Source organism: Hyperoodon ampullatus (genome assembly GCF_949752795.1).
Source record: "Hyperoodon ampullatus genome assembly, chromosome: 5".
NCBI lineage: Eukaryota > Metazoa > Chordata > Mammalia > Artiodactyla > Ziphiidae > Hyperoodon > Hyperoodon ampullatus.
Window position 1 is genome coordinate 130,941,400 of NC_136918.1, and position 20,471 is coordinate 130,961,870.

Here is a 20,471-nt window from a genome sequence, read left to right on the forward strand (position 1 = left end):
CAACAGGATTGGGATGCCACCCAGAAATTTCTTGGCCGCCCTGTGTGCTCTTTTCTCTGTACAAAATGTCTCATTTTCAGAAGAGCCCTGAAATCCTTGCTTCAAAAAGGTCTTCCCTCCCTCACCCTAAGAACATTTTTCCTAAAATTAGTTAGAAAAACTGCTTATCAAGAACCAATTTTGAATGAGGTAAAGTGAATAAATGCTTCCAGGCTCTCGAGAGGCTGTTGTTTTCAGTTGGGTTTTAGTGATGAGTATTTTAATCGTTATTTGCTAGTGTCACTTTAACAAACCTCTTTACCAAGGTTTTCTGTGAGTGACACCTGGTCTGTGTCTTGGCAGGATTAATGACCGTCAGAAGCATGCTCTCTCGGACCCTCCCGACACCACCTGTGACGCAGAATGTCGCTGGGTGAGAACGCGGTGTTCGCCTACGAGTCGTCGGTGCACAGCGGCCACGTGCTGCGCAGCCTGGATGAGCAGCGCCGGAAGGACGTGCTGTGTGACGTCACGGTGCTGGTGGAGGGCCAGCCCTTCCGCGCCCACCGCGCTGTGCTGGCTGCCTGCAGCACCTACTTCCACTCCAGGCTCGTGGGCCAGGCCGACGCCGAGCTGCGCATCACTCTGCCGGAAGAGGTAGGAGAGGTCGTCCTGATTTCAGTTTAACTTAATTAAATCTCTCCTGGTTTATAAAGTTAGAAGAAGACCCAGTATCCCTGTCCTCAGGCCGAGGAGCAGTTCCCGGCTTGTGCAACAGCACATTGCTTTAACTTTCTTCATAGAAATGATGGCGTTTTACACGTAAAATGATTAACTTTGGATGTGCGTGAATATTTGTTGAGCAGTTGAATAACTTGACCCCCTTTAATTTTATTTATTTGTTTGTTTGTTTGGCTGTGCTGTGCTGCTTGTGGGATGTTAGTTCCCCTACCAGGGAAAGAACCCAGGCCCTCGGCAGAGCACAGAGCCCTAACCACTGGACTGCCAGGGAATTCCCAACCCATTGTTATTTTTAATGAAACGACCCAGCCAGTGGATTACAGACATTCAGAGAGGCCATGCTGGGAGAGGCCATACCATGTGCTCTTCTCTCCCTTTGGACCTTTTCCTGGATGGGAAACTGACAGGGATTAGGGTTCTCTAAAACATCCATTTCTCGAGGACCCGCCCTCATGGATATGGGTTGGGAGTGAGTTGCAGGTGACAGCCTCCCCGTGATGCTTAGTTTTATTGTTTTCACTATGAGTCAGAGTTGTCAGATCTATTAGTTTTTCAAGCAGCTGTTAGCTAGGGATTTTAGAATTTGGAGGAAACCTAAAAGATTATGCATTCCAGCCTCCTCATTTTGTCTACATGTGGCTGTTAGGTACTCCAGAAGTGTTCTTTCTCTCCCTTTCTTCTTGAGATTGTGGCTATGCGTTGGTAGAAGAAAGGTGATTTTGTGTCATACTTATAGAGCCTTGTTCTTACACACCTTTCGCCCACCAGCCTGTTGTGGAGCTCACGCACCTAGATATTTAAGTCCTTGTTACCGTCCTGCCTCCAAGAGACCTCTCTCTGGGCAGGAGTGCTGGGTATACAGTGACTCTTGTAACAGCTTGCTTGATTTCATTAGTAACTACAGCTAGAAGAATGCTGAGCCTTGTGGCATTGGGACACACATTAGAAGTTGTTAAAAGGAATTTGGACAAAGTATGTAGAACTTCTCTGTGTACGACAGGTGTGTGTGGGCTGCTCTGTGATGACACTATGTCTACACTTTACCTTATCGCTGGCCGTGCGTACATACATGAAATTGTAGCTACAGTTTGGGGAATCAAAAGGTTGTCAGTTCTGTGGCAGAGGTCAGAACAGATAATATGATAACCAGGACAACGACAGGAAGGGCTAACTATAGGTTAGCCATTGTTTTTTTAAAAAGTAGCAACACGTATCATAATGGAGCTATCCTTATTATGGTCTGTAGTTTCAAATTACTTAATATGACTTTCCAAGTAGAGAAAAATTTGATTCATGTGCATGGAAGGAAAGGTATATATGCATGCATGTGTGTGTATATGCATTCATTCATTCTAATTTTAATGTAAATCAAATTTTCAAGTATTTGAAGTGTTTCATCATATTGACAGTTTGAAAAGGTCATTGTGTAACTCACTGTCTTAAAAGCCTCTTTTGATTATTTTAACTTATTTAAAAATTTTTTAATTGAAATATTTATTGAGATAATTATAAATTCACATGTAGCAGTAAGACATAATGCAGAGAGATCCCTTGTTGCACTTTGTCCAGTTTCTTCTGATAGTAACATTTTGCAACATTATAGTACAATATCACGACTGTCAGGATTCTGACAGTAATACAGTTCACCCATCTTATTCAGACTTCCCTGGTTTTATTTGTACTAAATTGTGTGTGTGTATGAAGTTCTATACAGTTTCATTTTCTGAGTGGGTCCATGTATCCACCACCACAGTCTGAACAGTTTCAGCACCCACCCAAGGATCCCTTGTGTTGCCCTCTTATAATCACACCCACTTCCTTCCTGCCCTCTGTCTGCTCTCCCTGACCCCCTTGCTCCATTCCTAATCCCTGGCAACCACTAATCTGTCCTTTTCTAAAGTCTTGTCACTTCAGAAATGTTATATAAATGGAATCATAATAGTATGTGACCTTTTGGGATTGACCTTTTTCCGCTTAGCACAGTTCCTTTGAGACTTATCAAAGTTGTATGCATCAGTAGTGTGTTCCTTTTTATTGTATTCCATAGGGTGGGTATACCAGTTTTTATTTAGCTATACACCTATTGAAGGAAATCAGGCTGATTCCAGTTTTTGGCTGTTACAAATAAAGTTGCTGTGAGCACTTGTACAAACATGAGTTTTCATTTTTCTGGCATAAAAGAACAGGAGTGCAGTTGCTGGGACATAGGGTGGTTGCATGTTTAGTTTTATAAAAAACTACCCAACTGGTTTTCAAAGTGGCTGCACCATTTTACATTCCCACCAGCAATACATGAGTGATCCAATTTCTCCACATCTTCATCAGTATTTGGTGTTGCTACTTTTTATTTTAGCCATGTAAAAGCTAATTAAGTACTCCCAGTTTAGCAGTATTTTAAGAAGATCACAAAAAATTATATGTTGATCACTCTTATGGGAATTCAGTGTTTTAATATTAATTTTGTATTTTGAGCCAAGAATGAGGCTTTCCCTGCACTACAGAAGGTTTCATTTGCCCCTCACTTTGCAGAGGCAGGTTCAGTGTAAATGTGCAAGTTTCCGCTGAAAAGTTTTATTACCTAGAGTCCATGGATCTTTGCTAAAACAGTACTGGGCATGAGTTTTAGACCTTCACTTAGATCATTTTTTAAATCTGAATCTTGAAAAGTTTTATTAGAAATTTTTGGCATGAAATAAAGATAATAATTACCATTTACTGTGCATTCACCATGGACCAGGACTACTTTAAGTGCCTTGGATATATTGTTTTCCATCCTTAAAATTTTCACTTTTGTAGTTTATAGCAGTTGTAGTTTATAGTTGTTTGGAATATAGTGACCATATGGGGCTGGGATGGCAACAGACACCTGGCACTTGACTATGTGTTGCAAATTGTATCCATGTTGCTTTATTCCACTTTATTCCATAGATGATTTCTTTCAGCTAATGTGGAAAATTGTGGTAATGTTTATATCTTTACCTCATATGAGTAAATCATACTCCATGGGTCTTTAAGAGTGGAGTCTATAAAGTGAAAAGTGTGGTCCCAATGAACAAGATGTGAGAAGCATGCTTTTCTAGATTCCCTTAGCTTTATAGTTCCTAGAAGAATATTTTTTCTTACCAAATTAAAATATCCGTTTTGTAAATATCGCAAAGAGGTTACTCATCTTGCCACCCTCTACTTCTCTTGTACTTATAGACAGCTTTCATGTGATGCATTTGTTTTTATTTTGTATATTAACAGGTGACAGTTAAAGGATTTGAACCTTTAATTCAGTTTGCCTACACTGCCAAACTGATACTAAGTAAGGACAATGTGGATGAAGTGTACAAGTGTGTGGAATTTTTAGGTGTACCTGATATTGAGGAATCCTGCTTTCAGTTTCTCAAATACAAGTTTTTGGACTCCACTGCAGACCAGCAAGAATGCCCAAGAAAAAAATGCTTCTCATCATCCTGTCAGAAACCAGATTTTAGATTTTCACTTTTGGACCAGAGGGATTTAGAAATTGATGAGGTGGAGGAATTTTTGGAAAATAAAAATGTTCAGACTCCTCACTGTAAACTCCGTAGGTATCAAGGCAGTGCAAAAGTATCTCCTCCTCTACAAGACAGTGCCAGTCAAACATGTGAATCCATGTGCTTAGCAAAGGATGCTGCTCTGGCTCTGCCATCTTTATGCCCCAAATACCGAAAATTCCAGAAAGCGTTTGGAACTGACAGAGTCCGTACTGTGGAATCCAGTGTCAAAGACATTCACACTTCTTCTGTTCAGCCAAATGAGACATCCGAAAATGAGTGTCTAGGAGGAATCCAGGACTGTGCAGATTTGCAGGTGATTTTAAAATGTGAAGAAGGAAAATTAGCGATGGAACATGAAGAAGCCAAGAAGAAGGATCCTGCTTCTCAGTGCCCATCAGGAAAAACAGAAGCGACTCCTTTTCCCCCCACTTCTACAGATCCCCATGGGCTCTATTCTCTGTCTCTTTTACACACGTATGACCAGTATGGTGACTTGAATTTTGCTGGTATGCAAAACACGACAGTGTTAACAGAAAAGCCTTTGTCAGGTTCAGATGTTCGAGAAGAGAAAACTTTCAGTGAGAGTCAAGATTTGAAATCTGACTCTGGCCCCAGGGAAGATAGTAGCCTCACCTCGAGTGATCTGAGTAGCGTGGAACGAGAAGTGGCAGAACACCTAGCGAAAGGCTTCTGGAGTGACATTTGCAGCACGGACTCTCCTTGCCAAGTGCAGTTATCACCTGCTGTGGCCAAAGATGGCTCAGAACAGATCTACTCCCAGAAACGGTCTGAGTGTCCCTGGTTAGGTATCAGGATTAGTGAGAGCCCAGAACCGGGTCAGAGGACTTTCACAACGTTGAGTTCTGTCAATTGCCCTTTCATAAGTACTCTGAGTACCGAAGGCTGTTCTAGCAACTTGGAAATTGGAAACGATGACTATGTTTCAGAGCCCCAGCAGGAACCTTGTCCCTACGCTTGTGTGATTAGCTTGGGGGACGACTCCGAGACGGATACGGAAGGAGACAGTGAACCCTGTTCAGCCAGAGAACAAGAATGTGAGGTGAGCGGAAAATGAGTGTGTTGTTAAGTCATTGTTTTACCACCGTTAATTGGGATTAATGTGTCAGCTCCTGTTGCATCACTGGGGATGTGAGCTGGCTCAGAGAGGGAGGAGGAAGCCCATACACAGTTAATTATACAACCATGTGATAAATACCAGGAGTGCGTGATGAAGTTTGAAGGACTTCTCTGTTCATTTATTTCAAGTAGGTATATTTATTTTGTTAACCAGGTTATGGATTCACACATTGGCTGTTTAACTGTTTAAATCAAATGCCAGGTCCCGAGAGGAAAAAGAAAAATGATTCTATAACATTATGTGATAACTTCTGGTTAAATACAGCATATATTCAGTCTTATTCACTGCCACATGGATGTCTAGACTTGGGACTAGTCACTTGGCAATGATTAGCAGTGGCTGGTTGTGAGAATGTGGCTTCTGATCCAGAGTTTTCTTTCTTTTTTTTTTTTTTTTTGATCACCCCTCTTTTTTATTTGAGTACATAACTAGTTAATAATTTTTAAATTAATTTTTATTGTAGTATAGTGGATTTACAATGTTGTGTTAGTTTCAGGTGTATAGCAAAGTGAATCAGTTATACATATACATATATCCACTCTTTTTTATATTCTTTTCCCATATAGGTCATTACAGAGTATTGAGTAGAGTTCCCTGTGCTATACAATAGGTCCTTATTAGTTATCTATTTTTTATATAGTAGTGTGTATGTGTCAATCCCAGTCTTCCAATTTATCACTCCCCCCACAGAGTTTTCCTTACACTGTTTTCTCAGAGCTATGAATTTTTTTTTCTTATTTTCCCTTAGTTACTTCATCTATTAATTTAAAGACTGTCTTAATAATTTAGCATGAATTACATGTAGATGGTATGGTATTAATCATACTAAGCTTGATCAAATGCAAATGTTTGTATTTGATAGATGCTTTTTTGTAAAACATTACTATAGTTCCAGTAATAATAAGGGCATGTTAGTTCTTTATCATGTTCTTTGGTTTGATAGCTGTTGGATGACATAGTTTGAAACAATGAAAGAGGGTTTTTTTTCCCTTGGCTGTGGAAGGAGGTGATTGGTGGTTTAATTTAAGAAGTAATATGTATGCATGAGTTACATCTATAGATTTTTATATGATATTTATAGATCCAGTGTTTGGAACTGTGAAAAGAATGTTAAAAATAAAACATTTAAGAAATTTTAGAGTATTTTATGTAAATAATTTCTGTCAGCTTGAAAGACTAAGTTACCACAGAAGCTGACCAATGTTTCATTTGTGTTTTTGATAATTAATACAATTAAATTGTCCCACAGTTTTGTTATGTTTTTAAATTATCTTCTTATTTTTTTCAAATTTAAGTATGTTGGAAATGACTTTAAAATATTCATAGGGTTTTTCTAACCATTCCTACATTGGCAAGTGAAATGAGTTATGTGAAACTGCCATTTTCCTGACAGAAAAATAAATTTTCTGAAATGCTTTAGAAATTACTAGTGTTAATATACCAGTATTAAATCAGTGCTACACAGTAATATAAATCAAAGAATAAAATAGATTTTTTGGGGGGTTTGGGTAAAAATACATTAAAAATACTTTAAAAAGAGCCTTAAAGATATCTATGGGTATTAACATGCCCCCTAGTAAAATAATTTAAATTCTGTTTTTTCATCTTAAATACATTAATATTTGTGTTGATAATGTTTGATTTGCTGAAAAAAATCTGCTTCTCAATTTGTCTTCTGAACCCTCTCTAAAATAGAATCGGAATATCAATTAAATTATCAGTCTTTATTATAAAGGATTGTATAGAAATTGGAAATAGGGTTTTTTTTTTTTTTTTTTTTTTTTTTTTTTTTTTTTGTGGTACGCGGGCCTCTCACTGTTGTGGCCTCTCCCGTTGCGGAGCACAGGCTCCGGATGCGCAGGCTCAGCAGCCATGGCTCACGGGCCCAGCCGCTCCGCGGCATATGGGATCCTCCCAGACCGGGGCACGAACCCGTATCCCCTGCATCGGCAGGCGGACTCTCAACCACTGCGCCACCAGGGAGGCCCGGTTGTTTTTTTTTTTTAACGTCTAAATGAAGTTCCCTGGAAAACATAGGTGCACCTCTTTCTCTTCCTAGATTTAAGTAGAAACTACAAAATACAGCAACTACTAACGTTTATTTCACCTTCTAGGTAAAACTACCATTTAATGCACAACGAATAATTTCGCTCTCTCGAAATGATTTTCAATCCTTGTTGAAAATGCACAAGTTGACTCCAGAACAACTGGATTGCATCCATGATATTCGGAGAAGAAGTAAAAACAGAATTGCTGCACAGCGCTGTCGCAAGAGAAAACTTGATTGTATACAGAATCTTGAGTCAGAAATTGAGAAGCTGGTAAGTATGCAAGTTTCTTCTTATTCTAATTCCAACAATTCATTCTTTCTTTTTTTTTCAGACAGGAAATAGCTATTTCAATTCCTAAGTCAGATATAATGCTCAATTATACATTAATTTTAAAATTTACCAATTATCATTTTAAGAAAATTATATGACATTTTCAGAACGCTTAGGAAATAAAAAACAATGAGGGTTTTCATAGACTATTTTACTTGAGTAAGTGTTCTACATATTTAGCATGATATACAACCATATGTAAGTTGAGGACTATTTCTGTGTGCTTTTAAAAAAATGATTTATAGATTAAGGATAAATTTTACCATCTACCTAATTCTTGGTGGTTGAGTAAGGGTTAAAGATATTAATAAAGCACTTTAATCTCTTTGTGCTGTGTTTGGTGTCTATAAAAACTGATGTTCCAGTTGTTAGTTTTAATAACTAGTAACTTGTTTTGGTTGATACCAAAACAAACCAGCCAACTTGGATCTTTCATCTAAGGGAGAGAATTCACATGCTGGTATAAATAGAAAATTTTAAGACCTAATGAGATCCTAAGTGAGAAGAATGCTTACTTTATTGAATCTTATTTTCTCTTCCAGCATCAAAACACAAATTAACCCAAAAAGTAGATTAATTTCCACCCCTGTTTTTCTGTACTCTAGTGGTTGATAGAAGGAAACATTGTATGAAAAAAGATAACTAATAGTGCAGGCCAGCTAAAGCTAAAAATAAGGTTAGAGACATCAGGGAAAAAGTGCCTAGAAGTAGTAAAAACATTCATTGAATGTTCGGTTTTGGGTCTTTGTTAATTATTGGTAAAAGTTTAAAATTGTGATTGTAGCAAATCTTTAAACATGAATGTTCCTAGCTATGAATAGTAAGTAAACAGCAACAATTTAGAAAAAAGACACTGCCTTTATATGCCTTCAGAAAAGTGGAAAAATAAAAATTTGTTATTTATATAGAATTGTGATATACTTTAGGCAAAAAGATGAAGATGTTTAACTATATAAAAAGATGAAGCAAACTGTATAAGGAGATGAAAAGGAAACCATATGTTTTACACATAGAGGCATGAGAGATATTAAAAAACCTATATGATATTGCTGAATGATTAGAGTTGTTAAGACCAAAGAAGAAAAGTGACAAATTCAGTAACATTTACCCAGTGCTCTTAGGGTGTGTATCCGTCCATACCTGTAAGCACTAGTGTCCAACTTTGGATTAAACACTTACCTGCCTTTAGACAGAGTACAGCATTTTAGCTTTAGTTTTTATTCTGTACTGTAATACAGAGATGCTTTCTAGACTGTTGGGTTGTATAGTGCTATTTGAAATCAACATTGAATAAACTTGCACTAGTACTACTCTACCTGCTTCTTTTAGTTTTGTCTTCCCCCTCAGCTAGTGATGATTTTTAGCTGCCAGTAGAATTTATATGGTTTTCTTCCTCCTAAAAACAAACAAAAATGAAAACAAAACAAAAAACCCCTTTGTATCGATTGAGTTTGTTTCATCAGTAACTTTATTTTAGACATGTACTATGCAAATATGTTGGAGAGTAACTATTACCCTTTAGAACTAGTCTATTTCATGACTCATAGGTCTTATTTATATTTTTTGATTGCAGTCAGACGTTGGATTGCTGGACAGTTGATGTTTTTACTGAATTTCAGATATCTAGGATGAAGAGGTCTTGCGACTTTCTTTGGACTTCCTACTCCCTCTGCCTTTGCTTCAACAGAGAGCAGTGGGAGATAACAGTGGTTAAAAGTGTGGAATTCTGTGCCTGTCTGTGGCACTTTGTAACTCTGGTCAGGCCGTTCAGTTTCTCTGTCCCTCAGGTTTCTCCTCTTTACGATGGGATAATACTAATTCTTACTTTATAGAGTGGGTATTTTTGAAGATTAAATGAATTAATACATCTAAGCACTTGGAAGAGTGCCTGGACATAGTAAGCACTCAATAAATATTACCTTTTTCTTCTTCTTCTTATTGCTATACTATTATTTATCAATTTTCAGTTTTCTCTCCCTTAATTGCTCCTTTCCTAATGTCTCTGCCTAAACTGTAAATTCTGGGTTTCGACCTCACCCTTATAGTGCCTCTCTCATTATGGAAAGGTTCCTTTCATATGGTCAGTGGAATAACTCTTGGATAATTTCCAAGAAAAGGGAATATTTGATTTTCCTGCAGCCCTTGTGAAATAAGAAACCAGAGTGGTCAGTACCCTATTTACCTATTGTATTAATTTGGACTCTTTGGTTGCAAGAAACAGAAACCATCTGAAACATGAATTACTGAATTTGTTGTAAGAATTTATATGTGTCTCAATTAGAAGCCAAAGAATGGAGCCAGGCCTCCTAAATAGTGTAGAACAAGATAGTAGAAAACTGCCAGGAACCCAGAGAACCTTCTCTGGCTGTGTGTGCCACCAAGTGTGTATGGGAAGAGTGGCTACAGCACAGCTCAGGAATAGTTTCCCTCTCCTCCAGAGACCAGTCCAGGCAGAGCCTACAGTTCTAGTCAGTTCTAAATTCCCAAGGAGTTAGCCTGTTGGCTTGTTTCGGGTTCGGGTGTCCTCTTCTGTGACTAGAGAGCAGGGACAAACAGCAGAAACAGAAAACGTGGCTGCCAGGAGCTCACATCTGGGCAGGTAGAGCAGACAGCCCGACAGGGGTCTCATTACCCAGATGTGCGCCAGGCTGAACTCGGTCTCTTTCCTCTTCTAGAATATCTCCAGGGGAGACACAGTAAATTTTTTTTTTTTAATCAGAATGATTTAATTTGTGTTTCAGCTTCCTTGAATTCTGCTCCGTCCTTCATACAGCTCTCGGTTCTAGTGATTTATACAGGCAAACTCCAGTTGCAAATTATAAGAGACATGTTATAAATTTCTGTCCTGCCGCAGATGTTTGTCTCAGATGAAAATAAGCAGAACATATGCTACTTATTAGCTAATTAGAATTACAAGCTGGCTGGCCCTTTTCCAGAAGTAAAAGAGTTTGATGCTTAAGATACTTATTACATTAAGAAGTTTACTTAAAACTTAGACCCTGGTTTTTTGGTGATACTATGGACCTTGTTGTCTTTTGTAGAGAGAGAGGTTACCCCCACGCTTCCATCACACATTCCTGATTAGTAGTATGGAGAGTTAAGAATGTGGTAGAGTGGGACAGATTTTTTTTTTTTATTTTAATCGGGATGTCACTTTTTGGAAGCAGTAGACAAGCAGTGTTTCCCAGTCTTCAAGGTCTGGGTGGAATTAGCAGACCTATTTAAGGGAAATTACATGTTTCATAATGAAACATCCATTTTAATATAGCCAATGATTGATTGAATTAAATATTAATAAATTCACAGTATGCCCATTTGGTATTAATATTCAAGTGAAGGGTCCCCTATTTTTGTAAGCTTTGGTCTTTGGCTATTGACTGTGAACTTTTTGTAGTTGGTCCTAAAAGTAATAGCCTAATAGACTGTGGATGGATCAGCACATGAAAAAAAGTACTTGATTACAGTAAGGATAGGGATTCGAAAATGTCTTTAGGGTGGGTCAGTAAGATAGTTGTCATGTGTAAAGGGTGCTTTTATAGTCTTTATGTGCTGGGAAAGCCAAAGGGAGACGTTAGTTCGAATTCAATAAATTAATGAGTTGTATTTCTCAACAAGAAGTTCTGTCAGAGTCAAAAACAAAACCTTTGAAGAAAAGGAAAGGTGTGTATTTATTTGGTTGATAAATCGATGACATTGACTTTTAATGTGTATTTTAAATTTGATAACATGTTAGAGGTTAGGCATTAATTCAGTATTGCTTTGACTCTAAGAATTTAATATGCATAATCTATAAACCAAAAACATAACTTTTCTTTTTACCAATAAATATAAGATCTTGAACAAAGTTCAGAAATCATTCAACTTCTGTTATGTGTTTGACTTACAAGGCTCTTGTCTCTATAGGATTCTTTACAAGGTCCATGTTTATGCTTTTCTGTAAGATTAATTCAGAAGTTAGAAAATGTGTCTCTGATACCATTTTGGTCTGAAACAAAGGTAACCTTGAAATGAAACTTGCTTTTTAAAGAAAAAAAATTAAATTATCAAAATGTAATTTCTCTTAGAAGATATTAAATGTTGATTGATATCAACTTATAAGTGATCAGAAATCACAATATTCACAAAGCTCTGGAACTCAGGGTTGAGGTGTTCACACACCATTTTGTTTCATTTCCCTTGTCCATTATGACGGTGTAGGAGTAAAATGACCTCATCTGTCTTTAGTGTTTTGAATTTTGTTGTGAAGATTGTATTTTATTAAAAATAAACCTTTTCGGGCTTCCCTGGTGGCGCAGTGGTTGAGAGTCCGCCTGCCGACGCAGGGGACATGGGTTCGTGCCCCGGTCCGGGAGGATCCCACATGCCGCGGAGTGGCTGGGCCCGTGAGCCATGGCCCCTGAGCCTGCGCGTCTGGAACCTGTGCTCTGCAACGGGAGAGGCTACAACAGTGAGAAGCCTGCATACCGCAAAAAAAAAAAAAAAACTTTTGTAGTCACATTTTACTGGCTGCTCTAGTCACGTGTGCACTGTCGTCTCCAAACCCTCCCATGGGTTTCTGGAACCAGCCCTCTGCCACTCTGTAAGGCCCTTTAGCAGCCTGTCTTGAAATGTGGTTTTACCATTGGCATCAGAGTTACCCGGGGGTGCCCCCTCAAAATGCACCTGCCTTAGCCCCATCCCAGACCTGTGGGAGGGGCCCAGGAACATGCATTTTATAAAAGTTTCCTGGGTAAATCTTTATTATGCACGTTAAATTTTGAGAACCTACTGCACTAGCACACAAAAGTCAGTTGGAGGCTTTGGAGTCAAACAGCTGGAAACTCTGCCTGGCCACTGGTAGCTTTGTGGCCTGGAGAAATAATTTCACCTCCAATACCCAGTTCCCTCATTGATAACATGTAGATAAGAATAGTACCTCCCTCAGGTGTGATGCGAGGATCTGATACCTTCAAGGATGGAAAGCTCTTTGTACTGCCCAGCATGTGTTCAGGGCTCAAGAAATATTAGTAGTTGTCTTACCTATAAGCATCTGCTGGTCACTCCATATTAAATGTACTGGGTACCAGGAAATCAAAGATCAATGAGACATAGTCCTTGTCAGTAAAATGCTTGTGGTGTCCTAGGGAGCCAGGTTTATGTGTTTTCATTTTTTTCTTGAGATTCATTTTCCTCCTCCCCATTCTAAAACTTTCAAGCTTTCAGAAAAGTTAAATGAATGGTACAATAAGCAACCGTATACTCCCTGGGTAGATTCAACAGTTATTGACATTTTGCCGCCTTTGCTGTCTCCTTGTTTCTGTGGGTCTTAGTCTCTGTCTCTCTGGCCAGGTGTGTGTCCCCCTGCTCTGCTTGGTTGGTCTATGGGTCTTTATCTCTCTCTCTGTCCCTCTTAGTCAGTTTTGGACTCTTTCTAACTGCAGTTGGGTGATCTTGGTCTCAGTGTCTTTCTGTCTCTATTGCTCTACTTTTATTTTCTGAATCATTTGAAACCTACCACATTATGACATTTCACCCGTAAATGCTTAAACATGAATCTTCTAGAAATAGACATTTTTTATATATCTTTATCACATATATTTACCAATATCTTTGTCACACCTGAGAAAATTAATAAATCTTAAACAATATATATAGTTCCTATTCAGATTACCCTAATTGTTCCCAAAACATATTTCATCTATATGCTATTTTTTCCTTTTCAAACTAGGATCCTATCCTCACATGATGCGTTTGGTTCTGTCTTTTTAGTCTCTTCATCTAGAACAAATAACTCCTTCTCGCCCCCTCCTTTATTTTTTTAATGACAGTAACTTTTTGAAGAGTCTAGGCCAGTGTTCTCATAAAATGTCTACTCTTAAAGTTTGTCTGATTGTTTCCCCTTGGTTTTATTTAACACCTTCCTTCACTCCTTGTATTTCACGTAAACTGTGAAAGTGTGAGTTCTTAGGTTGAGATTAAACGTTCGTCCTTGTGTCCTTCATACTGTGTCAGCTGGGGAGGCACAATGTCAGGGTGTCCCACCTGAGTGCATGGGAATTGCCAGATCATTTCCAATTTTTTTTTTTTGCCTTTGTAATTGTTTAGTAATCTGTGGAGTGTTTATTAGGCACTTTACAAATATCCAGTTCCCCAACACTCCTATGCCCTTTGGTTTTAAGCATACTTTGATGGCCTTTACAATGGGTGTTGCAAAATTATGATTTTTCTAATTCTGTAATTGCACTTACATTTATTGGTATTCCTCTATAAAAAGAACTTACCTTCCCTCCTGTTTCCCTCCCTCCTACCACAGCTCTTTAGTATCACTGTGGACTCATGGATTAATTTTTTTCTAATTTAATTTCTTAGAACCCATAGTAGTCATCGGTCTTCTTGATGTTGACATTTTTTCAGACTTGCCTGGGGAGAGCCAGCCTCCTCTGCCAGGTGCTGTGTGCTTTTGACATGACCCCATTAGTGCTTCTGTGCCATTTAGAACAGCATGTCATAGGCTCACCTTGTACCTCTCTTGTTCAAAGATTTGGGAATCACCCCTTTCTCTAAAAATCCCTGGTTTCTTATAGCAGGTATTAGACTGTAGAAAGCATGCTTGCTGCTGGAGTGTTGCTTCTTCTGGGAAGTGTGTGTGTGTGTGTGTGTGTGTGTGTGAGAGAGAATGTAAAATCATGAGTGCATTCAGGATGTATATTATCCTTCAATAAATAAAAAGATGTTAGAAATTATGAGTTCATGCAGATATTTCTAGTCAAAATTTAGTAGTTTAGAACTTTTGTCTTTTTGCTTCGATTATATATATTTTTTAAAAAAAATAAATTTATTTATTTATTTTTAAATTTATTTATATTTATTTTTGCTGTATTGGGTCTTCGTTTCTGTGCGAGGGCTTTCTCTAGTTGTGGCAAGCGGGGGCCACTCTTCATTGCAGTGCGTGGGCCTCTCGCTCTCGCGGCCTCTCGTTGCGAAGCACAGGCTCCAGACGTGCAGGCTCAGTAGTTGTGGCTCACAGGCCTAGTTGCTCCGCGGCATGTGGGATCCTCCCAGACCAGGGCTCGGACCCGTGTCCCCTGCATTAGCAGGCATATTCTCAACCACTGCGCCACCAGGGAAGCCCTATTTATTTATTTATTTTTGGCTGCATTGGGTCTTCATTGCTGCACGCGGTCTTTCTCTAGTTGCAGTGCGCAGGCTTCTCATTTCAGTGACTTCTCTTGTTGTGGAGCACGGGCTCTAGGCATGCGGGCTTCGGTAGTTGTGGCACGCGGGCTCAGTAGTTGTGGCTCGCGGGCTCTAGAGCGCTGGCTCAGTAGTTGTGGCACATGGGCTTAGTTGCTCCGTGCCATGTGGGATCTTCACGGACCAGGGCTCGAACCCATGTCCCCTGCATTGGCAGGCAGATTCTTAACCACTGCACCACCAGGGCAGTCCCTGTATTTATTTATTTTTTAAAAAAAATCTTTTTTTTGCGGTATGCGGGCCTCTCACTGTTGTGGCCTTTCCCACTGCGCAGCACAGGCTCCGGACACGCAGGCTCAGCGGCCATGGCTCACGGGCTCAGCCACTCCACGGCATGTGGGATCTTCCCGGACCGGGGCACGAACCCGTGTCCCCTGCATCGGCAGGCAGACTCTCAACCACTGCGCCACCAGGGAAGCCCTCTGTATTTATATTTTATCTCTTTTCATTATAGGGAAAATCTTGGCTTCCAATTATATTAATATATTGACTATTTGATAAATACATACATATAAAATATGTCATAAAATTATGTCAATATTACTATCAATAATAAAAAGATTGAGTAAAATTTAAAATTTCTTTGCTTTTTCTTTGCCCTTAAATATATACCATATTACTGAAGTTTAAAATTTGAAATTATTCTAAGTAGTTCTTTATGTTAGCAATTTGATATACAATTAACTTAATTTGTTTCTATCTCTGTTTCTAGGATTTACTCTTCACATTTTTTAAGTTTAATTTTTGAATATGTAAAACATCTGTATGGTTTAAAAGTTAAAACTATGTTTTAAAAAACTACTCCAAAGTCTTGATCCCATTTTCTCCCTATACCCTATTCATAGCTATTTCCTGTAGGCAACTATTACCATTAATCTCTAGATTTTTTCCCTTGTGTTTCTTTTCTAAAAACGGGTTCATGTTTTGTATGTATTTTTTATTACCCTTTCTGCTACAGAGAAGTATTCTATATATACCATTCTGTATTCTACTGTTTTTGCTCAAGAAGTGATTTCCAGGAAATATTTTTCTTAGTTCACAGTGGTTGTCATTCTGCTTTAAAGCTCCATAGTACTCAGTTGTGGCTGTCTAGCACACACAGTTAATCCAAACCAGTTTCTTATTAGTGGACATTTGGGATGCCATAGTTAAGAACTTTGAACATTGTTTTCTCTAATGTTTGAGAAGATGTGTCTTCAGGATAGATTCCTAGAAGTAGGATTGTTGGATCAAGGGTAAATACATATGCAATTTTGTTAGATATTATTGAATTCCCTTCAGTAGCGGTTATGGCATTTTGCTTTCCCACCAGCAGTAATATGTGTGTCTGTCTGCCCACAGCCTCAGCGGAGAGTTTATTGTCAGCTTTTGTTTTTTTCCCAATCTGATTGTGAGAATTGATATCTCATGGTAGCTTTTATTTTTCTCTCATGAGTGAAACTGAGCACTTGTATTCATATTTTTAAGGCTCATTTTTATATTTCTATGAACTGTCTATTCAGAGGTTTTGCATCATAAGGGACTATTAGTCACCATTTTCTAGCAGTGAGTACCATTTAAAGTAAATTGTCACTGTCACCTGGCTCTTTTGGTGCCAAATTCTTCCACTCCTTATCTTTACTGGGTGAGTTATATTTTGATTTTTTTTTTTTACTTCTTATATTGAATGAATATTGTACACTAGCTGTTGAAAATGTGGATTTGGATGTAAATTTGTTTTCTTCCCATAAAATGCAGAATACTACCAGGATTCATTTTAAAAAAAATAGATCTGTGATTAAAGCCATAGCACTTCACACTTATGATTTATAGAGTTGCATTATAAGAAAATTAAAGTATATTGAAGAAATAGGTAGTAGGACACTGGTAGTATGTTTGGGAGGTATCTTTAATAATGATATCATGAGGTTCTTAAGTTGAATTGCTTTAGTTAAACTGAGTGCTATTGAAGTAAATTTGTGTTTTAAAATGAGAGTGAAATGGAAAAATCAGCTAATTGCCTGGAAACTTATCCATGTAGGAGTTAGCTCAAAGTATGGAGGAACAGAAAGGGAACATTTAATTTCTAGAAATAATCATGGTAGAGTTTCTGGGTTGTACCTATTGGTTTTAATTGTTGTAAAGAAGCAAGCCATCTTGTATGGGACGTACTTATAGTCCTGTCAGCCTTTATTTAGTGAGGTAATAGTGAGAATATTTAAGGTTGTATTGATATTTATCAAAAGATATGGAAGTTATAAAATATTTGTCATCTTCATAGTATCTGTAGGTCAAGTAGTAGTTCTAATTTCTGGGAGGAAGGTCAAATATTCATTATTTTCCTTAACCATATTTAATTTAAAAAAACAGCCAACAGTTGAAATTTTGTCTGTTGCTGTTTAGAACAGAGATTTATCTTAACTTTGATAGAGGAGTCAGTGGCTGATATTGTTATGACTAAGGAAAAAGGTTTCTCATTTTCTTCTGAAAGTTTTGTTTCCATACTCATTTGGATTGGCTTCTGAAGGGCCATAAGGAGAAGGGGGTGCTGATTGCTTTAAATGTGTTCTTTCTCTGGCCATGTGGTAGGCACTGTTCTCTCCCTGTAGGCACCAGCAGACTCATTTTTATCAGAAGGCTACAACTGACAAACCTACTGTAAGAAAAAATGTACTTCCTGAACATTGATCTTGCTTTTATTTATTTTATAAATATATTTTTTTCTTGGCATATACCTATGTTTTCAAACCACAACAAATTGGAGAATACCTTGCAATATAAAAATTTAGTGTTTTGTATTCATTGCAGATTTTCTCAAATTATTAGATGGCCTTGAAATATTTAAAAACTAACTACCAATAGTTGGAGTCACACACAGTTTTGTAGAAAAACTTTTACATAAAACCACAACAGTACTTTTGTGCAAAGCAGATTTCTTTTTAACCTTTTAGCTATTTTTGTCCCAGAAAGGCATCTATTTAAAGGTTGACCATTGTCGATGATTACTATGAAATAACCTGTCTAAATGTTAACTGGCAACATTTAACAGCTCAGCTCTCTTGAAGCTGCCAGTGAGCAGAAGGCCAAGAGAGTTGTCATAAATTTCACAAGAGAAATCTTTGACCCTCTATCAATATTTATTTACTCTTACCTTATAAACAGCTTGATTATTTGGTTTTCTAGCTCATACTAGATTAGGAGCAATGCAGTGGTAGAGTAGGAAGGATGAGGTGGGGCAATGATAGAAAAAAGACACACCGTCAGCAGCAACTAGTGATGGTGGACAGAAAGACTGGAACCAGGAAAACTTGAACAAAATTCCATGGTTGACTTTCCTGTAGGGATAAACATTTAAATGAAAATAATAACAACACCAGTAGTAATAATAATTAACAAACACAAGTCCCCTCCCCTTCTCCTTTCTTCACACTTCAGTAACTCACCCACTAGCTTTCTGACTCTGGGTGTATTAAACTCTGAATCCCATCTATAAAATGGGTTTGATATTACTGGAATCAACAGAGTCATTGTGAGGATTACGTAGCTGAGGTTACGTATTTCAAAACATTCAGCACAATATCTGGCACAAAGTAAATGTCCAACTAATGTCTGTCATTATTAGAATCTCGCAGGAGTTATGATCACTGTGCTTGTACTTTTTTTGGTTGCATTCCATCCAAAAAGTTCACAGTCATTTACTTGCAATCCACAAATCCAAAAAGCTCTGAAAATCATGTAAGTTTGTCACAAACTATCTTGGCCAAAAAACTGACACAAGCTGACAGGGTATGTAGAGTCTATATTTAACCTACTTTGTGCATGGATACTTTCATGTGTTTTATTTAGAAATGTGAAGACATTTGATAGTGGGGTGCTACCTCAGACCCTGCTAGAGGAATTGTGTGTGCATCTGTATTTTCTTTCTAAAATCTGAAAAATTCTGAATCCCAAGATACATGTAGGCCTAAGAGTTTTGGATGGGGGCTTATGGACCTGAGATATTAAATATATTTTTGAATTGAATTGACAGGAAAAATTCCCCATGATCTTATATAATGAGAAGACACTGTGGATATCAATGTTTGCTCACCTTAGGAATGTTGATTGAGCTCATAAACACAATTCACTGTATTCTCTTTCTCACCCTCACAGCAAAACGAAAAGGAGAGCTTGTTGAAGGAAAGGGATCACATTTTGTCCACTCTGGGCGAGACAAAGCAGAACCTAACTGGACTTTGCCAGCAAGTCTGTAAAGAAGCAGCTCTAAGTCAAGAACAAATACAGATACTCGCCAAGTACTCGGCCTCCGATTGCCCACTTTCCTTTTTAATTTCTGACAAAGGAAAGAGTACTCCCGATGGTGAGCTCACGTTACCATCGATTTTGAGTTTGCCTGAAGGGCCTGCAGCTGGGCCGCCTGCTGGGGAGCAGAGCCCTCGCTATCCCAGCGCCAAGGGTGGTGAGGCGGGTGGTGCCTGGGGCCCGGAGTCCCGGGCAGCTGCCAGCGCCCCCTCGGAGCAGGCTGGGCCCGGGGAGCAGTGTCGCCAGAGTGGTGGCATCTCGGATTTCTGTCAGCAGATGACCGACAAATGTACTACTGATGAGTAAACTTGCTTCCACTTCCTTCAGACCGTCTCATTTTCTACTGAAGTTTGGACATTGTCTTGGAAGCCTGGCATAGCCGTAGCCATCTGTCTCTTAACAATATCGTTTTTCTCCCCTTGTAGTTTGCTGTTAAGGGAATTCCTCTGAAGTCAACCCTTGACTTTTCCTTGATTTCCACAGGAGATGCAGAAATGACGTGCCTCCTGGATACCGAAAAATCATATGTGGAAATGTAGTAAGGCTTTGAGAACTCACATGTTTTAAAGAGTAATAACTATTAGTAATGACTCTTCCCAGTATTAAAAATAAATAAGAAAATGAAAACTGTAGCGTATCAAACAACATTTAAACACCTTGAAACGTCGGCAGATAGTTCTTACTATCAAGAAGTAGCCTGCCAAAGTTTAATAATCTGACCTTCTTACAACATACTGGTTTAAAAGAAAATTTCTCCCCAAGTGAAGCTGATAGGGTTCAGTGCTACTGAGAAGTAGGGTGTCAGCTCCTTGGAAACATTGGTGTAGAACTGCGGCGTGAACACATGACGTAATCGTCTTGCCTGAATCCCGGCACTTTGCTCTTCAGCTCCTGTTAAAACCGGAGATTGGTTGGCCTGCACTGTGAGTCCTGAGCTACGCTGGGAATGGTTAGGAAACGGGCAATCGGTGGGTTAAGGCAGAGGCTTGTGCTCCTCCTCAGTGTCGGCTCTCAAGGAGTTCTGGCTGCGTCAGCAGTAGATAAGTGTCATTTCCCTGTTTTCTCTTTTCAGTCTCTTCCACATCTGAGTCCATCATGATCTTTCTGTTTCCTGACATTCTTGTCACTTTGGAAGAAGAAATAAGACTCAGGATACAGTGGCATGAGCTCATGTGTTGGTAGCATTGTCTTAGC

At 38.6% G+C, this 20,471-nt stretch overlaps 1 protein-coding gene across 1 annotated transcript; it reads left to right on the forward strand.

Moving 5' to 3' along the window:
* Positions 1-377: 377 nt before the first annotated feature.
* On the forward strand, positions 378-19,583 carry BACH1 (BTB domain and CNC homolog 1; the record flags this gene model as incomplete). Its single annotated transcript, XM_079705351.1, has 4 exons — positions 378-636; positions 3,967-5,304; positions 7,497-7,703; positions 19,128-19,583. Exons 1-4 carry the CDS (start codon positions 403-405, stop codon positions 19,581-19,583), a joined length of 2,235 nt encoding a protein of 744 aa, XP_079561477.1. The 5' UTR covers positions 378-402.
* Positions 19,584-20,471: the final 888 nt, after the last annotated feature.